At 41.8% G+C, this 20,599-nt stretch overlaps 1 protein-coding gene across 2 annotated transcripts; it reads left to right on the forward strand.

Moving 5' to 3' along the window:
- Positions 1–2,428: 2,428 nt before the first annotated feature.
- On the forward strand, positions 2,429–20,599 carry Esd (esterase D). 2 transcript variants are annotated; one of them, XM_021181641.3, is made up of 9 exons: positions 2,429–2,520; positions 6,034–6,108; positions 8,512–8,600; positions 11,233–11,331; positions 12,106–12,230; positions 13,955–14,074; positions 15,378–15,476; positions 16,076–16,243; positions 20,386–20,599. In XM_021181641.3, exons 2-9 carry the CDS (start codon positions 6,041–6,043, stop codon positions 20,464–20,466), a joined length of 849 nt encoding a protein of 282 aa, XP_021037300.1. In that variant the 5' UTR covers positions 2,429–2,520; positions 6,034–6,040; the 3' UTR covers positions 20,467–20,599. The 2 variants fall into 2 exon arrangements, with proteins under 2 accessions (XP_021037300.1, XP_029325050.1); XM_029469190.2 differs by lacking the exon at positions 2,429–2,520 and adding an exon at positions 2,568–2,623.

Consider the following 20,599-nt stretch of genomic DNA (forward strand, 5'->3'; position numbering starts at 1 on the left):
GATAATTATGGTGACAACTATGAGGCAAGCACAAGCTCCTCACAAGTGTGACTAATGTCCCTGGCAAAAGATGAAGGGACCAGAACTCCTGCTCTTTGCAGTGAACTTATACCAAGATGCTCCTCTGCAAACCAGAAAAAGAGCCCTCACCAGGGACAGAATTGCCCAACTACTTGATCTTCGATTTTCAGCCTTCAAAATCATAGTAAATACATTTCTGATATGCTCCAGCCCAGTGTATAAAGTTTTTGGAAAGCCAAGACAGTTCCTACCCCCACAGATCTGAAGCAGATTGGAGTTTTCGTCATTTTCATTGAGTTCTTTTATTGGTTGCATCCTGCTCATAGCTCATATTCATTCAAACTGAGAAACTGAATATTCTCAGTCAGCAGTGCTTAACCTGGTGGGGGGCACCCCCTTTGGAGGGCCAAATGGCCCTTTCACAGGGGTCATGTAAGGCCATCAAAAACCAGATATTTGCCGGGTGGTGGCGGCGCACGCCTTTAATCCCAGCACTTGGGAGGCAGAGGCAGGCAGATTTCTGAGTTCGAGGCCAGCCTGGTCTACAAAGTGAGTTCCAGGACAGCCAGGGCTACACAGGGAAACCCTGTCTCGAAAAACAAAAAACAAAACAACAACAACAACAAAAACCAAACAAACCAAACAACAAAACCAGATATTTGCATTATGATTCATAACAGTAGCAAAATTACAGCTATAAAGTAGCAACAAAAATAATTTTATAGTTGGGAGTCACCACAACACAAGGAACTGTATTAAATGGCTGCAGTATTGGGAAAGTTGAGAACCACTGCTCTAGGTAATTTTGGACATATTTCTTTAAGTGATTACTATTCATTCGTTTTCATTATCAGAAATATCAACATTACTTTCAGATTCGGTTTTCTTTACTTTCACACCCAAATAACAATATATAGTATTAATGTTCTTGAAAATAGAAGTTTTGATCTAGTATAATTTCATGCTGACTGAGAGAAGCGGTCATCATGATTATTACCACTCATATGGATACAAGAACTCTTTGGAGTTAGTTTGTACCTTAAAGAGGTCAAGATACTAATTGAACACCCTTTAAAACTTTGTTCAAGCATTTAACAATTAGAAAGAATTTGCAGACTTGGTAATCTTTTATAACTTCAGTTGTGAAACTCAGTTTGAAAAAAAATAGCTTTCCAATAAATTACATTTAAAAGTAGTTAGCCTCGGAGTGATAGAGTACACCATCAATCCCAGCATTCCGGAGACAAAGGCAGGGGGATTTCTGAGTTCAAGACCAGCCGGTCTACATAGTAAGTTCCAGGCTAGCCATAATTACATTTAAGACCCTGTTAATAATGATAATTTTAAGAATTTACCTTAATGCTTTCTCAAAATAACATTCTTTGGTTAACCATTAAACAGGTACACAAATGCCTGCCACATGACACAGAAAAGCAACATTCTGTGTGGCAGCTCATCCACACAAGGTTATATTCCATTGAGTTCAGCTCACCCACTTGTGTTTTAGCATGACTAGCCACATAACTTGAAGTCCCCCAGCAAAACTAAGATGGAGAGCTTATACACACAGAGCAGGCACTGGGTCCTTCTGACTGACTGTTGCAAATGCACAGGCTGCGTGATTATTAAAACAGACAACCTTACATGTTATACATAGTATTCACAACCTAGCAGCCTAAATACTGGTTTGAAAAACTACTTGTTATATTTAATTTTCCGAACAAAGTACACTTGCTGGTTAAATTGGATGAAGTTGAGAACTGCTGTAAATGATTAACCAGAAACCCTGACACAGTTCAACTTTTATTGAGGGAAGAGGGGAGAAAAATGCACATTGAAAAGAGTTAATGAATGTGTCCTCCCTCTTCCCACTAGAAGCTCCAACTCAAGCAGGTGCAGCATAGATGTGGAATGAGGGTGCAAATGTGAAATATCTGCTCAGGTTTCCAAACAACTGCAGAGTTCCACACAAGCCCTTTCCACAAGTTAACAGGGGGAGGCCGGCTGGTGTGCCAGAGCCTCACTCTCTTGTTGCCTTCTGGAAGCATCTGAAGCACGCTACAGAGGTCTAGAGGTCCAGTGTCTTAACAGACACACTTTTGGCTCATTCTGACACACCGCGCAAATCGAAACCCCGCGAAAAGGCTCTTGGGAGGAGGGGCGGGCCAGGGAGCGCCTGGTCTCCCTGGGGGTGTATCTGTAGGGCAGGACTGCTAGGAGAGTGCGCGCCCTCGGGGCGGAGTCTCAGAATGGGAGCAGCCCAGGAGGGCGGGCTGGGAGGAGAGGGGCGGAGAAAGGGAGGGACGTGAGGGCGGGGCCGTGAGAAGGGACCAGAGTAAGCGGCCAACGGAGGGGGCGGGCCCGAAGGGAGGAGCCTCTACGTGGGACCCGCCCTGGAGGCCGGGGCGGGACATATGGTGTGGGCGGAGCCAGGGGCAGTGCTCGAGGCGGAAGCCCCACCCTTCTTCCCTGGCGTGTTAGGAGCTACCCCTCACCGAGGTAAGATGGAGTAGGTCGTGAGTCCCAAGCATTCTCCACTACCTGGTTTCGGGCGGCTGTGCGCGGACGCCTAGACCTGCGGTGGTGAATGCAGCGGAGAATGGTGACGATCTCTGCACCCTTCCCGCCGCGGCAGGGCAGGCCTCGTCCGGCCGGGCCTGCTAATCGCTTTAACTTCGGGGAGCTGGAAACAATGTGTGATCTGGGGCGCCAGGCTCGCTGGGAAGCTCCGGTTGGTGGAGTGCCCGCCGGGGCAGCATTTCGCCGAGCATTCCCGCGCGGAGCCCCGGGAACGCTTTCCCTCCCGGATCCCAGCCAGGGCTGCAGGCGACGTCCCTAGGGCCGTCCGCAGCGCGCGCGAGGCCCTGCCCAGTGGTAAAAATTCAGGTGTAGGCTGCCGTCAATTTGTGGTTGAGTCGTTAGAAAGATGGCATTTATGTTATTAAAAATTAATAAAATTCACTATTTTTTATGTAGGCCATATTAGGTCTCAAGGTGAGCAACCTATAGGCATTCTTTGAAAAGTTAAAGGAATGAAACCCCAGGCTTCTATAACGGTATTATTTGTAGTGGGACATACTAGTAAGAAAGTAGACTAAGGTTTTAATTAGCTCTTAGCTATATATAATTGCTATGATGATACTGAGATTTTGTTTTTGAGACATTGTAGTTCTGACTGTCCTGGAACTCACTTTGTAGACCAGGCTGTTCTCGAACGCCTGGCTCTCCTGGGATTTAGGGCGCGTGCAACGACATTTTTAAAGTTCAACTTTTGAGACATTTCAGATATAAGATAGGCTGTACAGGCAAGGATCTAAGTTTAATTTTAAATGTGTTGGGTTTTGCTATAGCGATACGAAATAAGTGCATAGCAGTTTGGCACTAATGCTTAAAATTTGAATATGAAAAGACAGATTTAGATTTTTCAGCTCAGAAGATGTGTTTGAAATTTAGGGACTATGAGTTAGGGGGAAAGTATGTGACAAGAACTGGGAAAGAGGCATGGAGTGGGGGAGTTGGGAACTAAGAGTGAAATAGAGGCAAGGAGGGGGGGGCGGGGCAGGCTTTGAGTAGGTGGTGGTCAGGACTGTGAATTTATGCCTTCCCCAAAGCAGCAGAATAGAATATGTCTGTTCATTGTGAAGTAGCAAAAGTATGTTGCCATTGTCAAAGGTTTGTGACTAAACCCTAACTAAGCCTGGTGGCAACTGTATCTTAACAAGTAGCATAGGTCCTGAGAAAAGTAGAAAGTTCATTCTTGGGTGAGCATCCCAGAATCAGCTTATGCAACCTAGATGGTGCTTTTAAGTGTGAACTTGTACAAGGTATAGAATATGGTAGGCACTTCTAACACAATGGCAACTACTGGTGTGTCTACACACAAAGAAGGTGGAGTAAATTACGGCATAAAAGATTTTCAACAAATAGAATGTCAGTAAAAGAATGCTTTTTGTAACTAGAGCTTACAAGTCTAAAGCCAGTCAGTAAGTCAATTTTGCTATGAGTTAGGGAATGTAAGTGACCTGGACGAAGCTACACTAAATCTATTTTAAAATATCTTATTCATATTTTAACTTTTTATTTTATAAACTTTGTAGATTTTAGAACTATTTAACATTCATTATACAGTCATGCAGACTATTTTTTAAATTTTATCAGCTTTTTTCTGTTTTTAGTTTTCACAAAAAACTTTCTATAAAAACGAAGACACAATCCCACAATCTTCAGGGTTGATTCACAGGACCACTCCCATCAATATTACTGTCTTCTGCATCCACATTTCATCCCATGGAAGCGCTTTAGGGTACATATATGGAGCTATCCTCCCCGACAGACACAGTTCCTTCTCCATAACGCCTTCTATAGTGAGCACCTGCAGGAGGCCCCCACCCCCCCACCCCCCGCAGACAGTAGCTTACTTATTTCTGTCATCTTGAGTTTGATTATAAGTGACTGGTGCACATGAGCCTTCCTTTCCATTGATAAAATCCATGTGATATTTGGTCTCATGTTTTTAAAGTATTTAAGGAGCTTGTTGAGCTTTGCAAGTGGTTCTGTGAAGTCTGTCACTCAGTGTTGTCTTCCCTCTGCAGCTATGTGTGTCCTGGCTGACAGGAACTTTCAACTCTACTGTACTCTTACAGGATCACTGTCATAGATGAAGGATGTCCTTGACTAAACCCTCCCTGTGCTGTCTGTCTGTATTAACGTAGACCAGACTTGTCATATTCATATGACAAATATCCATGTGACAGAGAAGCAGTATTTGCAGTAACATATGAAACATTAAAAGTTAATATTTTGTGTGTTACAAATCAAGCTATCTATGAATGGAGGGTACTTTATCAATGTGTAACTACCCTAATCCTATGGAATTGGCTCATCTGGAATATCTTTTTTTTTTTTTTTAAACGAAAGAGAAAAGGAAACAGAAAGTTCCATGATCCTCTAGGCGGCCAGACCACAAAGCAGCTAAGATCTCTGATGGTAGCCAACCAAAGCTCAAATCACAATTCTCCACTGTACAACTAAGTATCCAGATTAAGAGACAGGACTGAGATTACTCTTAATTGTGCAAAAACATTTTCCAAAATTCACTTTTCAAACTAGAGTTACACTTCTAAGAGTAGCCTACAATAGCATCCAGCCAGCACCCAGTGAGTGACTTCACTGATAAGACCACCAACGTGGTAACGCATCTTCCTGGTGTCTGTCATATATTTTATATTATATGGAAAGTGCTTCAAGGAGTAGGAAGGAAATCTTTCCATGCCAGGTATACATCAGAATCAGTTCAATTTTTCTTTACATAATAGGTATTTATGATAAAAAATGAATTTCCAGCTTTTTCCATATATTATTTCTATTGCAAGATAATATATTTATATGTGTTCAAATTTATCTTCATAGAGACTCAACAGATTGACTTCAGAGAAAAGGGATTAACTACCAGGCTTCAAAAGTTTCTGACGACAAGCTGTTCCTTAGTTCACAGCTAACAGGCTCACGTGTCCTTGTTGATTTGTTTGAAAGGAGAAATGTTGGTCAAACAAAAATCTCTTGTCACTTTCTTGCAAAAACTCATAAATGTGCATAGAAAAATGCCTCTGGTGCTGTAAGTGTTCTGTAATTTTCTAAATTAATCAATAGACTAGGGTCTGTTAATCAATAGACTAGGATCTGTTTTGAAAGGTCGTGAGGCAGTCCACAACAATAACAGCAGCAAACCTCACAGTACCGACCTTTTCCAGAATCCTGTGCCTGTGCTGTATGTACGAGTGTGAAAACTGTTGTGTTTAGATAACTGATCTGAGAACAGTTCTGTTTCAAGTGTTTCAGAGGCCTTTAATAGGCCAGGCATGTGTTGGCATGTGCTTTTAATCTCAGCACTTTAATCCCAGTTTCAAGCCAGCCAAGTCTATAAAGTGAATAAGAGAACATTTAGGGCTACGCAGAGAAACCCTATCCTGATGTGGGGGAGCTTTAAATTAACAGGATTCCTCTTCGTCCCAGGAGGAGAATGGCGCTCAAACAGATTTCCAGCAACAGGTGCTTTGGCGGGCTCCAAAAAGTTTTCGAACATAGCAGGTAAGCATAAGATACCTCTCATTCGGCTTTTATCATCTGCTTTGTTGTAGTTTTACACAAAACCTTCACTTATGAACCTGCTCTCTCTCCCCGACGTGCACTGTCTATCTGACAGCGCCACCAAACTTAACTGTTTCTGGATTGGGCGCTGTGAGATAGGAGAAGGAGAGCCTAGAGACTGTCTTGGTTTTGGTTTGAGAGTCTTCTAAATTTTTCTGGAAAACCATCTGTGTTGTTATTGAAAATTCAGACAACAGCTTCCTTGTGAATCTTCTAAAATAATAAAGAAGCCTAGACTTAAATTAAATTGGCAGCATACACAGACATATTTGCCGCCACCACCTCCTGAAATCTGATCTTATGTCCTTAGGTATATGTATTAAATACACAAATGCATTAAATATACACACACAAACAAATGCATTCAAAACACACACACACACACACCCCTCAGCATGTGCATATGTACCAAGAGGAGATACAGAAGCAGAGGACAGGAGCAGAGGACAATATTTTAGATGCAGATAGTCACATGTTATCTAACTTATTAGCAAAGCCTAGAAAACTAAATTCTAAACCAAAAAGCGACATATTTATATAAATTCCTAAGATACAGTGAAAACACTGGGAAGACAAACATGGAGCCGAGGAGGAAGATGAGTAGTTAGACGTTTATTTTGAAAAATCAGAGAGCTCTCAGATTGTCTCAACATTCTGGATGGTCAGATTGCTGCGTTCTCCTTGTCTCAGTCACTGTTGTGTTGCTGTGAAGAGACACCAAGACCAAGGCAACTCTTAGATGAGAAAGCATTGAATTGGGAGCTTGCTTAGACTTTGGGAAGTTTAGTTCATTATCATCATGGTGGGGAGCACGGCAGCAGCAGCCATGGTGATGGAGACGTAGCTGAGAGATATATCCTGATCCATAGACATGGGCTTTTGAAACCCCAAGGCTCAACCCCCTTGTGAAACATTTTCTTGACCAGACCACACTAGATACCACACCTTTTAATCCTTGCAAATAGTGCCACCCCCTTGTGACTAAGATTCCAAACCTGTGAATCAGTGGGGGCCATTCATATTCCAGCCACCACAGCCCAGGGCCATGTGGTAGAAGGGAAGAAGGGACTCCCACAAGCTACCCTGAGTCCTACACATATACTATGGTGTGGTGGGTACACAGTGCACACTAACACAATGGATCAATAAATAAATGGATGAGGGGTAATTCTAGAACTCTTAAATGTGGTCAGATTAGAAAGGTTATCAAGCACCCTTGTAAAAGCACTAGCCAGGTGTGGTGGCACACGCCTTTAATCCCAGCACCTGGGAGGCAGAGGCAGGTGGATTTCTGAGTTAAAGGCCAGCCTGGTCTACAGAGTGAGTTCCAGGACAGCCAGGGCTATACAGAGAAACCCTATCTCGAAAAACAAACAAAACAAAACAAAAAGCACTAACAGTGCTGTGAAGTATCAGATCATCGGGAACAAAGAACATTTCTAAACATTTAGAGAGGAAATTGATTAAAGTTTTGTGTTGTTGTTTGTTTGCTTGCTTTTTGAAAATAAGGTTAGTTTGTGAGCCACACCAGCATCAAGGAGATGGTGTGCCTTCACTTCTGAAGGATGACCCTATCTAGGCCTAGCCACACGTCCTGTGGAGAGAATGAAAGCATTTTTCATATATTTCCCATGTGCCTTTTCTGGAAGCAGCTGGGCAGAGGGAGGGGCTTCCCCAGAGGGAGGGGCTCGACTGAGAGCTGAAGTCAAGGGACCCAGAGACAGAAGTGTCTAGTTGCAGGCAAAGTAGCTCTGATAAAACATTAGTGATGACAGAGGAAAGGTGCAGAGCACTTTAGTACCCAGAAGCGAGACAGAACTGAACAGACATGTTTTTTGGGATCTGTGTGTCATATCTCATAGAAACAGAGATTTTTTTTTAAGATTTATTTATATATTTTATGTATACGAATACACCATTGCTCTCTTCAGACACACCAGAAGAGGGCATCGGATCCTATGACAGATGGTTGTGAGCCACCATGTGGTTGCTGGGAATTAAACTCAGGACCTCTGGAAGAGCACTCAGTGCTATTGCTGAGCCATCTTTCCAGCCCTGAAATAAAGACATTTTAATAGAAGTGTTACATTGAGAATTACATTTAACATTTTTATGTATGCAGCCTCAAAGCTAGGCTCAGGCCGGGAATAGCTCAGTCCACTAAACTGGCTTCATTCTCTTTTTAAGGAGCTAAGTACATATCTTAAATGTTGGTACATCCTTTGAATGTTTAATCACATTTTAAAAATTCTTTACTGTATATTCTTCCTTGTTATAAAATGCTAAATTATTAGTTTTGGCCCTGCTTAATGAAGGGCACTAATATTTTCTGTGATATTACAGTGTTGAGCTGAAATGTAAAATGAAATTTGCTGTCTACCTACCACCCCAGGCCGAGAGTGGAAAGTGTCCAGCGCTTTACTGGCTTTCTGGTAAGTATTTCACTTTTGAATTTCACAAAGGAGTTCTGCCTTACCTTTTTATTGTGACCCACTTATATACTTTTTGGGTCATTTATTGGAACCTTCGGGTGGGGCTGGAGAGACATCTCAGTGGTTAAGAGCATGTACGGCCCTAGTAGACGACTCAAGTTTGGCTTCTGGGATCCACGTCAGGCAGCTTACAACTTACTGTAACTGCAGATCCAGGGATCTAACACCATCTGCTAGCTTCTGAGGGTACAGCTACCTGTACGCACACGTGCACACGTATGTACACATAATTAAAAAGTAATAAAGTAAATATTGTTTTTAAAATTTAAAAGGCTGTCATACTCTATTTTGTAACTTATTAAGAATAACTTCAGACCTAGAGAATTACATTTTTATTTCCTTTTCAATTAGACCAAGTAACTTAGCTGAAAATGTAAAGTTTAGCACTCACTGATAAAGATTTGGAAATCTTACACATAATTTGTACCTGCCTAAGCATTTCTGGAGTTTGCAAAGACCTCAGCGGTCAAAGAGAACAGTATGAGATGGAACTGAAATGAAAGATTCGTTCGTGCATCAGAAACTACAGACAAGTAACTCCCTAGATGTGTCTGAATACTGCACTCCAGCGCACTTCCCAGCGGCAGTCCAAAGAACACAGCGCTTCTTAACCATGGTTAATATTTCCAGTCAGACTGTAGAACAGATGGTGAGAGCCAGGATGCACAAGAGTAGTTCTGAGTTCCTGTGTTTACTTCTCTTCCATAAAATGTGAGCACATCTGCATCAGAAGCAAACGTAAGCGGAGAGTTACGGCAACTGTCACAGATGCCATTTTCCAGCCATAAAATTATTGCTTATGTTGACAAATCCTACCTAGACATCTTTCAAGGAGATTCCCCTAATGCCAGTGTGAAAAAGAAAATAAGGTTTGCTTTAACAACAAAGTGAGCATTTCTATCGTAGTTTCTTTCTTTCACTGTGATAAAACAGGATGACTAGAGGCAACTCAGAGAAGGATGAGTTTCTCTGGGCTTCCAGAGAGGCTGAGAGTCCATAATGCCAGGGGAGCATGGGAGGAGGCAGCATGGCACGGCAGGCGGCAGAAGCAGGAATCTGTGAGGTCACACTCTCAACTGAAAGTGTGAAATAGAGAAATCAAGCAGGAAGAGAGCAGGTTTATACTCTGAAAGCTTCGCCCAGTGATATAATTCTTCTAGTGTGTAGCTCTTAAACCTCCCCAGATGTGGAGACTCTGCAAACACCATGGCAAGCATAGTGTAGTTCCAGGGGAAGCAAGAAGGAAATTCAGTTCAACCCTGCAGCCAGAGTCCGACTTTGAGTAGTCTATTGAGACATATTTAACCACAGCACAGTATGGTGAAAAACTTCCTGATGATAATTACCTCAATCCTGTGTGAACAACATTGCTTAAGACATGACTGCATTGAAACTCTTTGTAAAATATGTGTGACATCTTCCATAAAGATGGGGTCTATAGATTGACTACATCTGACATCTTCCATAAATATAGTTTGGATAATCTGAGGGAGAAAAACAATCTTATAATAAAGGTCTGAGGGCAGATGTGGTATGGTCTCAGCCACAGAGATAGTGACAAGGTCACCAGGGTATTAACCAAATCTGCTCTTAGCCTGCTGGGTGGAAAACAGGTTAACATCTGGGTGCATTGAAGAGACAACCCTGTGTGTTTAATGTTCCTGGTTCCCCAGTGGTTATCTGTGAGCACAGAGACCTCCGTGCCTCTCATACCCAAACAGTGCCATCACCTGGGGACTAAGTATTCAAATGGTATTCCTCAGTCAAACCACCACAAATTTAGATTTTCTTAAAAGTGTGTTCGACATACCAGCAGCAGTAGTAATAAAATTAGATATTTGATTAGAAAACATGCTAATTGTACAGCTAAAGATATCGTAGAAATCATATAATTCATAGAAGACAGGCCCAGAGAAGCTAAGTACTGTCTAAGGTCACCTGAGTTAGTCACGTTAGTCAGAGTGAGTCCAGACCTATGCTTTTCCTGCCTCTCGTTTATAGTGAGCTAGTTAAGTCGTACCCTTCTCTTAGAGACCCAGATCAGAATTGAAATCTAGCAGTGCATACCATCTGGGCTTTGTGAGTGATTGTTTACATCAAATGACAGGATAATCGTGTTAGTGAGGTGCTGAGAATAGACCTTGGAAATGAAGTCCTGACTTCTCAGATCCTCACTATGTACAAAGCACCATTCAAGGGACATTACATGTTGTCATATATGATCTGCTTATGAGGAAGAGGCAGGCAGTTCTGTCTCTAGTCTTCAGAGGAACAAATGGAGGTCAGTAAGGATCTTGTCTGAAGGCAATTAATTCTGTAGGTGCCGAGAGCATTCAGCTGTCAACTTTCATGTTACTGGCTGTGGGTAGTCTTAACCTCTAGTCTGTTGTGGGCTAATAACTAAGTGTTTTAGGTTCACCTCAAGCGTCGTTGCTAGTTCGCTTTTGCCCACTCCCACATCATTGTTAAGTACCTAATAACGCTGAGCTAGCTGATCTTCTGAATAATAAACTATTAAAGCTTGTAGAATACTCACAGTGTAGCTTAACATAGCATCCTTTTTCATCTTCAGGTTTAACTTGCACAGAACAAAATTTCATATCAAAGTCTGGCTATCAGCAAGCTGCCTCAGAGCACGGCCTTGTGGTCATTGCCCCTGATACCAGCCCTCGTAAGTATCCTTGATCAAAATGCTTTATAAACCACTAAACCTTCAAATCTAAGTTTTAAAAGTAGGATAATACCCATTATACAGTTCCTCTCAAGTTTCTGCTATTGTTATCTTTTGGTCATATGAGCAGCATCACGACTCTGAAATACCATTCTGGGAGCAGAGTGGGGAAACAGGATGAAATCACTGCAGAGAACACTAGGAGACATTATCACCTCAGGATGGTGATCTTTACCCATGACGTCTGTCTCCTCAGGGTCATGTGCTGGAGAGAATTAAGGAAGTGTTAGCAGTCTGGGAGCCTTGCAGGGAAAGCGTCACCACACAGTCACAGAAAGTGAAGAGCACACAAGCCACTTGTAACAGAGTCAGGATGAGGGGAAGTTCAAGCTAGGAGAGCTTACCTTGACCCCTGCAGTCTCGGGTTGGAAGGTCATTCCCTCTTACCTTGTTGGCCAGCACAAGTGGCACGTACCATTCAAGGTTAAAGGACACAGAAAGTTGAATCCCATTATGTATCTCAAAAAGTAGAAGAAAATGGAGTGTTTCGTGAGCGTTCCATTGTGTGTAGGCGCACATATGCAGCTGGCAGCATGTGTAGTGGGGGTTATTTTTCGACGTAGCCTAGGCTGATAGGCTGACTAACAAGTACCCTGTCTCAGCCTCCCAAGTGCTGACATTATAGGTAGGTGCCACTGAACCCAACTAAAACTAGCATACTAAACATGGGGACTTACTGTAGAGGAAGTGAAAGTCTAATCTCTTCCGTGCTAGGTGGCTGCAATATCAAAGGAGAAGATGACAGCTGGGACTTCGGCACTGGTGCTGGGTTTTATGTAAATGCCACTGAAGATCCTTGGAAAGCTAACTACAGAATGTACTCTTACGTCACCGAGGAGGTAATCTCGTTTATCTCGTAATTATTAACTGATAACCACTGGGAGTTTAGTTTCACATACAAAAGCCTTCCAAACCTGAGAATTTTAATATAGGAGTGGCACTGGAAAAACAATTTTACTTTGGAGAAAATTCCAAGATTTCCTAATATTATAGCTCCTGCAGTTTAAGTTAATAGTAAGTGTAGATTCAAGGATTTTTGTAGTTATATTCAGATCTGTGATAATTCCCAGGTTATCTCTCAACATTGCACACAAAACAGGCCTTCATGTCCTAGAACTGGTTCAGTCACGTGTCTGAGGTAGCAAGAAGGACCTGACTAGAAAGGGTAAATGGCAAAGCATGACTTCTTTATGCATTTCCTGGAGTTAATCATATATATCATAAAAACTCAGAAACAATTAAAATATAATCAGATATAGTTTGTGGTGAGTTGTTTGTTGCTTTGGTGATTGGTGTCAAACTCAGGGTCTCATGCATACTAAGCAAGAAGTTTACCATTAAGGCACAGGCCAGCACCCAGTCACACATAATTTTTACACCCTAGACAGCAATTATGTTTTGGTGGGGCTTTTACATTTTATTGACATTTATTTACATTTGTGTTTTTATATCGATTATGTTGATGTGGTTTTTTTTTTTCCTGTTAGCATATGTTCATTTTACAGTATAGAAGGTTCGAGCAGTTCCACACAGGTATACAACCCCTTAACTTCTCCATTCCCTCATTGCTAGTCATTCCTCTCTCAGACATGTCCAACCTGCAGCATATGGCCACATGCATTCTGGGATGGCTCTGAACGCAGCCCAGCACAGAACAGTAAACTTACTTAAAACGTGTGTGGTCTGTGTGTGCCTTTGTTCTTAGTCCCACTCTTACGTGTGGATCTGTAGATAACGACATCTTGTTGCATTTGGACACTCTACTTGCTTCTTTCATGTCATATACACAAAAGTGATTTTATGTATCAGTATAGACTCTAGGATCCACAGTGAGAAAAAACACAAATTATTCATCTAACTTAATTTGCTTAACATGTTATTCTGTAATCTAGTTAGATCCGTTTTCTTGCAAATGACAGAATTTCATTCTTCATGGCCGAATACAGTTTCATACATATGCACCACATTGTTACCTGTTCTTCTGTTGATGGACATCTAGATTGAGTCCATGATTTAGGTATTGTGAACAGTGGTACAGGAGACATTGCTGTGCAAGTTTCTCTGCTGTATTGACTACTGTGTGGGTCCCAGGATCAGACTCAGGCTCAGGCTTCGTGGCGAGTGCCTTTACCCTCTCACCAGCTCTGAACATGTTTTAATTGAAAAGTGTATATTAATTCCTGCTATTTTATTGTTTGTTGTTTGTTTATCCACGGATACGCATGGTTTATTCTTTACTGTGGCCTCATAAATGTATATATTTCTCTTTATTACATAGTATTGCTTCATGTATCCTCTGTAATGTTGGTGATTACAAACAGGAGCTGTATTTATACTTACAGAGCTCAGATGGTACGCACTGTTAGATCTCAAAAAACCCATCTGCACACGTGTTTTTCAGTGACATAATGAGAAGCCATTGTCTACCTGAGGTTTTTCTTTTAGTCTTCACCTGTACAATTTTGCTTTTGAAGTACTGATTGTGCCACTATTACATAGTACTTTGGAAAAGTCTGACTTATCTCCTCTGAGCTCTTTTATCATGTTATTAAATTCTTTCTAGCTTCCACAACTCATAAATGCCAATTTCCCAGTGGACCCACAGAGGACGTCTATTTTTGGTCACTCCATGGGAGGCCACGGAGCTCTGATTTGTGCTTTGAAAAATCCTGGAAAATACAGAGTAAGAAACACTAACTTCATTGATAAAACACTTCTGGGGATAATAGGGAATTTCAAAGACTAAACATTTGAAGTGGCCTCAGAATTGGGAATTAAACATTTCTATGCGAGGGGTTTCATGAGGTTGGCAGAAGGCGTTCAACTTGACCACATGACAGATGCTGTACGGTTCAAGCCTAAGAATTCCATCAGAATGGTTCTTGCTGGCCTGATAGAAGTACAAGAACATATAACTTATGTTTTCAGTGCTCTTTCAGACTATACTTTTGAACATAGTTTTTCCTTGTGACTGTTAGTCTTGATCAGATGGTTAGAGTTAGGATGTAACACTATCTGCAGTTCATTTATGTGACTTTTTTCATGACAAATGTCTTTGTAGTGCTGAATTGGATTGGTTATAATGGAGAACACTCATATTTTAAGAGTTTCATGTTCTTAGTGCTCTGAATGAGAGATGCTTGGTTGAAAAATATCTCTCAGCATCCCCCATCCACCAACACGCTTTCTTTAAGGCTTTGTAGATTTTTCTTTTTCTTTTAATGAGCCAAGATTGAAAACCTACAACTGAAACACTAAATTCAGCAACTGAAATGAAGTGTGCTTAAAAAGGGGATGCATGTTTTCAAACCCAGGCTGTTGAGCATCTTAGATGAGTTTCATCTGTTTCCTTTCCGTTGCAAGGACAGCAGTCATTTCAGGCATGCTGCTGAGTGCATGTGCTGAGATGCACAAATGTTGCTCAGAGCAGTTCCATAACACAGTACTAGAACATCAGTGTTTAGCTTTCCAGTTTTCTTACAGTGAGTCGGTGAATTTATGGTCTAAAGTGGAAAAGTGAACTTAGATGGTTTTTTGTTTTTTGTTTTTCTTTTTGTCTTTTAAATATAGGAATAGCATTGTGAATTATATACAGTGAGAATTCTAAAGCTAAGAGATGCCTTATTGGCCCATTGAGAACCAGTGTCCAAACAGAAAGCTGTGTTGGAAATGCCAGCATGGTGAGGCAGACCTTGCTTCTGTGGTAATGATTAAGAGAAATGCCTCATTTCATGACCGGTTCACTAAGGAAGGCACCAGTGTATAGCTCATCACAGCTTAAAGAGGAGAAACTCTGAACACAGACTTTTGTTTAAGGCGTACTTGCATTCAACAATTCGGTCTGTGAAGTTTTGAAGTAGGTTGTACAAAGCTGTAGTAAGAAGATGCAGGTTTTTTTATGTTAAGTCAGATGGCAGAAGTTGCAAACCTCCATATTTGATTTAGCAAAATATAACTTACTTTTAAATTTCCTTTTGTCTCTGAAGTCTGTGTCAGCATTTGCTCCAATTTGCAACCCTGTGCTCTGTCCTTGGGGCAAAAAAGCTTTTAGTGGATATTTGGGACCAGATGAAAGTAAATGGAAGGTAGGTGATTGACTGCTGTTTCTGTTCTCACTCTTAAGTTCACACACACACACACACGCACACACTGTAATTGTATATGTTGACTATTATATAGTTACTCCTCTATGCTCATGGGTTCTACATCTGTAGACTGAACTAAAACAAACTTCAGTTTTAGTTAAGTTTGTCATTAACACGTTCAGACCTTTCCCCATCGTCTTTGTTCTCTGCTACCTCACTTTAATACCAACAGGAACCAGGGTAATCAATGGTGGATTTAAAGTACTCATGAGGACGTGTGTGGGCTGTAGGCAAGCATCACTGTTTTGTGTTATGTATGCATTACACGTGTCGAGATTATTGGGAGGGTTCTAGAACCAATCCCCAGACACACAGGGACAACTGTTTAATAGCCACCTTGGTTTGTAGTGGTTCCGGATCATGGAAGTTTCCAGAAACTACATTCTCTGCTGGTGATTGCTTTTACATTTCTAAGTTACCATTACTTCTAAATTAATTTAATAAGTAATTTTTAATTTAATTTTGGTTCTAGTACAGTCTATCTTGGAAAATGTCTCTCTGGACACTTTTTAAGTTTTCACTGTTTCTTCATTTTACAGGCATATGATGCGACCTGTCTCGTGAAGTCCTATTCGGGTTCCCAGATTGACATCCTAATTGATCAAGGAAAAGATGACGAGTTTCTTTCAAATGGGCAGTTACTCCCTGATAACTTCATAGCTGCCTGCACAGAGAAGAAAATCCCTGTTGTTTTTAGGCTACAAGAGGCAAGTACCAGGAAACCTTAGCTTGATCTAAATAGCAACAGTTAAAAAGCAAGATTGTGTGCAAGTCTCTTACCTTTATGGTAGATACTTTAAAACATGGGGTAATACTGGCAGTAAGAGCCTCTAATTCCCTTAAGGTGTCAGAAGTGAAGTTTGTGAGACCTAAGCCAATTGGGTTTAAATAGGGAAGCTTTTGACAGTGAGAAGTAGGAGCAGTTTTGCCCATCATCAGGCTGCACAGGGCAGGAAGTTCAAGGCCTGAGAGAGTGGTGCTTTGGCTTCCTCGTCATTGGGGGTCTTTCCTTCCAGACCCACCACTGCTACCCTACAGCATGGCGCCGTGCTCCCTGTTAGGCTCATGTGCACACCATGGCCTCAGAGACTGTGTGTCTGGTCTCACAGGCTTTTCTTGCTTCTCTTTGCCAGTGTGCTGCCTGTAGTCCCAGTGCCGTAAGAGGCGATCGCGGTTGCCTTGCAGACTTTCTTGGTTGTCCACAATTCACCTTCTCATCCTGCTTTTGTTTTAGAAATTTTACTTTTTTTTAAAGACTATTCGTAAGGTTCAGAATATATTATAAACAAAGTGTCCATTTCTTTTTTTTTTTTTTTTTTGTGGTTTTTTTCGAGACAGGGTTTCTCTGTGTAGCTCTGGCTGTCCTGGAACTCACTTTGTAGACCAAGCTGGCCTCGAACTCAGAAATCCGCCTGCCTCTGCCTCCCGAGTGCTGGGATTAAAGGCATGCGCCACTACACCCGGCTCCAAAGTGTCCATTTCAAGGTGAAAAATGAACACTGAAAACCATGTAAGATCATGATGTATCAAAACTTCCTTGTTTAAGCTTCAAGGTAATGAATGTGTCAGAGATGTCTACGTAAAGTCTAACTTGTGAGACTGACCTGGCCAGTGTGCTGTGTGGTCCTCTGCAGTTCACACTGTTTGTTCATAGCATTGGCTCATTGTAGTCTTCAGACCTAGTTCTACCACTACCGTCATGCTCTGTAGTAGAACCAGGACTGTTAACCAAGATCACAACCACAACTTTTGTCATGTCATGTCATGTCATGTCATATCATGTCATGTTTCTAGCTTTGTCTAGGCAATGTGCTGAAGGGATGAGTAAGAGCTCGCCCAGGGGAAACTGGGCATAGCATGTTCCCTCTCCAGCTTACACATGGTTAGTAACTCCATGTTTACCAGAGTAATCTGATCATGTGCAATACATAAAAATGGATATCTGTGTGTGTGTGTGTGTGTGTGTGTATGTCTCTCCTAGATATATAGATATATGTTTTCACACAAATATTTATCCCCATATATTAGGTGTGTGTATGTATGTGTATTCCAACCTTAAGTAATAGCATTTTTTTAAGTTTACTTCAATATTTCCCATCACAATTGTACTTAGTTCAATAGCCAACCTGAAAAACCCCAATTCCAGTTTGGCCCTAAGTTTGTCACTGTGTTTAACTGCATCACCAGTGCTTGTAAGCTGTAATCATAGTTCGTTCAGATGATCTTAACTGCACTGGCATGCTGGATGCTTTGTGGGCTTCCCCTATGGCTGGGCCAGGAGATTCTGATGTTTCTGTAGACAAAGCTCTGCCCCAGCAAAGTCTGAAAATATATGGAGTTTGTTAAACAACAGCCTAGAGTTAGAACATGAATGAATGGCGCTGTTAGTGAGGAAAAAACAGTCTGTTAATTTCTAAAACGCCTGTCTGAACCCCAAGCAATGAAGAAATGAGTTTGGCTCTCTTGGGAGGAGCCAAGGCAGAATAGTAAATTCTTCTACGAGCATAGGAGCTTATTAAAATTACCAACCACAATCTGGAAGTGAGGCACAATGTGTCAGTTCATTTTTCTCTCAGCAAAGGCCAGGAGAGTAATTGTGCAGTGTGAAGCAGACTTCATTCCGTGTGCTGTAAGTGGATCAACAGAGTGGACACTGCAGAGTGGTGGCTGCAGAGAGGTCACTCACAGATGGCTGCTCAGCTTCTTGACCTCAGAGCCCCTCGGGTCTGAGAGCTGGTCTGTTGGTTAGGTTTTTTGGTTTGATTATCTTGATGGGATTCTTGCTATTTTTTTAATCACTGATTTAATCATTGATTATAAGCATTACTATCTTCTTATGAAATAGGAGTTTTGAAAAACAGGTTTTATATAAGAAGAAAAAAATGACTGCAGCCTTGTCACGATTCACCCACCTTTACTGTATATCTGTCATGTCGGACATTCTCAGCTTGTGTTTGTACTTTGTCAGTTGCCAAAAAAGATTGCTCGACAGGAGAGGATTAGTTCATGGGGAGACTTATTTATTTCATAGAGGTTTAATCTGGGGCTCTGGGGCATCTAAATTGGATTTTTAGAAAGCACTATATAGTAGAGCTGACAGTGTGTAGAGACTCTGATTCTGTAAAGTAGACCTGTAAACAGCCGACCTGTTTTTAGTTACTGAAGTTACAATATGAAGAGGAACGACCATGGCCCAGTACTGAGGGAACATCCAGGAACGCTAGCCTGCTTCCAGGGCAGTTTTGAAGATCCTGGGACTGTTTGGACTCTATAATTTCTCTGCCTCTGTGTGTAAGGCCATTACCTGGCACCTAGACTCTGACTGTTAGTAAGCAAGTGAAGGTCTTTCACCTGTCTTCTTCGATAACTCAAGGGTCAGCCTGAGCTTTTGCAGTTGGATCTAGGAGCCATGCAGGAAAGCACTACCTTTTGGTGCATGGTATAGTGGAGTGTTGCTTCCTTCCTGAGAGCTCAGTAAGGACTGAAAGAGTGTGTGTGCACTCCCACTGCCAGCCCTTCCTACTGAGCGCTTTCCCATCTAAGGTTTGCAGGAGAGGGGAAAAGGCCTTTAAGAGTTGCTCAATATCGGTGATTGCACAAGCTGCTTAGGAAACCAAACTGACTAATTAGTTCAAGAGTGTAGCAGAAGGAGCTCATTTAATAAGGTTAATAACTAGAACCCAAGCCCTGTCATGGATAGCACACTTAGCTCCAGTTATCTACCTTCAGCAGCTCAGTGTGCCCTCTTGCCTTGTAAAAGTCCTTCTTAGAGTTTTAAAACGCTATGGCAGGCAGCAGCCGTAACTAACCAGTGAGAGGTGGAAACCAAGTAATTCCAGGGTGTGATCTTGACCATGAAGACCCTCCCATCTGATGCTCTTCCACACTTGAAGACGAGTTACTATTAGGACGTTACTGGGAGTCATCTACACTGGAAGTGATTTCCTGTTAAATCTAGGGTGGATTGCATCTCCATCCCCTCTAACAGTGGTTTTGTTGCTGGGGTGGTCTCTCTCTCTCTCTCTCTCTCTCTCTCTCGGGGGTGGGGGACATTGCATGTGTGTTTGTGCCTGTAAAGGCCAACAGTGAACATCAGGTGTCACTCCTCAATTACAGTCACTATTTTTAAAAAAAGATATGATCTCTCACTGCCCTGGGATAGTAGCAATAGCCAGAGAAGCTACTATGGCTGGCCAGCAAGCCCCAGGGATTCACCTCCTCACACTAACTAGAATTACAGTACAGCCATTACACACCAGGCTTTTATTCACCCCCTTGTGGTTATAGGCATTGAATGCAGGCCCTTGTGATTGCAAAGCAAGCACTTTACCAGCTGAGCCATCTCCCCAGGCCAGAGATTGAATTCCTAATTGTGATGCGCATGATGGCTATGACTGACTTCTTTAACAGTGTTAAAGCCTTTAAGGCCTTTCTCCATGTTGTCTGTATGTACTTCCTTTGTATTTTAATAGTTGCTATTATTTTTATGTCAAGTGTACTGCCTCTAAGAATTAACATTGTCTAGCCCATGTTTCTGCCCTGATTCTGCTTCTTCAGTGTCTCCTTGGCACATTTAATTACTGTATTGCTGCCTCTCCTTGCACATTAATGACAACATTTAGAAGCTAGGATATGCAGAATGCTTGATTTCCCTTCATAGTTTTGCTGCTTTTAAAATCAAGTACAAAGATGACTACTCTGATTTTGATGAAACCATACTTAACACTTGGACTGTATATACATTTTATATACGTTTTGAATGACAGGAGAGGTCCAGACAATCATAAGAGAGAGATGTTTAGTACTGGAGTTTCTGAATGGTGGATCCGTGTCTCACTTTGTCTCCTAGGGTTATGATCATAGCTACTACTTCATCGCAACCTTCATCGCTGACCACATCAGACACCATGCTAAGTACCTGAATGCATGAGAAGCCTCAGCCAAGAGAATCTCATCAGGAGGCAGGAAGAGAATCAGCAGGAGTGCTGACTTCCTCTCAGAAGATTATGCTCCTGCCGCTGAATCGCTTTTCTGAATAAATATATCAAACTTTCTGGTTTAAA

Source organism: Mus caroli, unplaced genomic scaffold (assembly GCF_978045245.1).
Source record: "Mus caroli unplaced genomic scaffold, Mus_caroli_1 scaffold_12, whole genome shotgun sequence".
In the NCBI taxonomy this organism is placed as follows: Eukaryota; Metazoa; Chordata; class Mammalia; order Rodentia; family Muridae; genus Mus; species Mus caroli.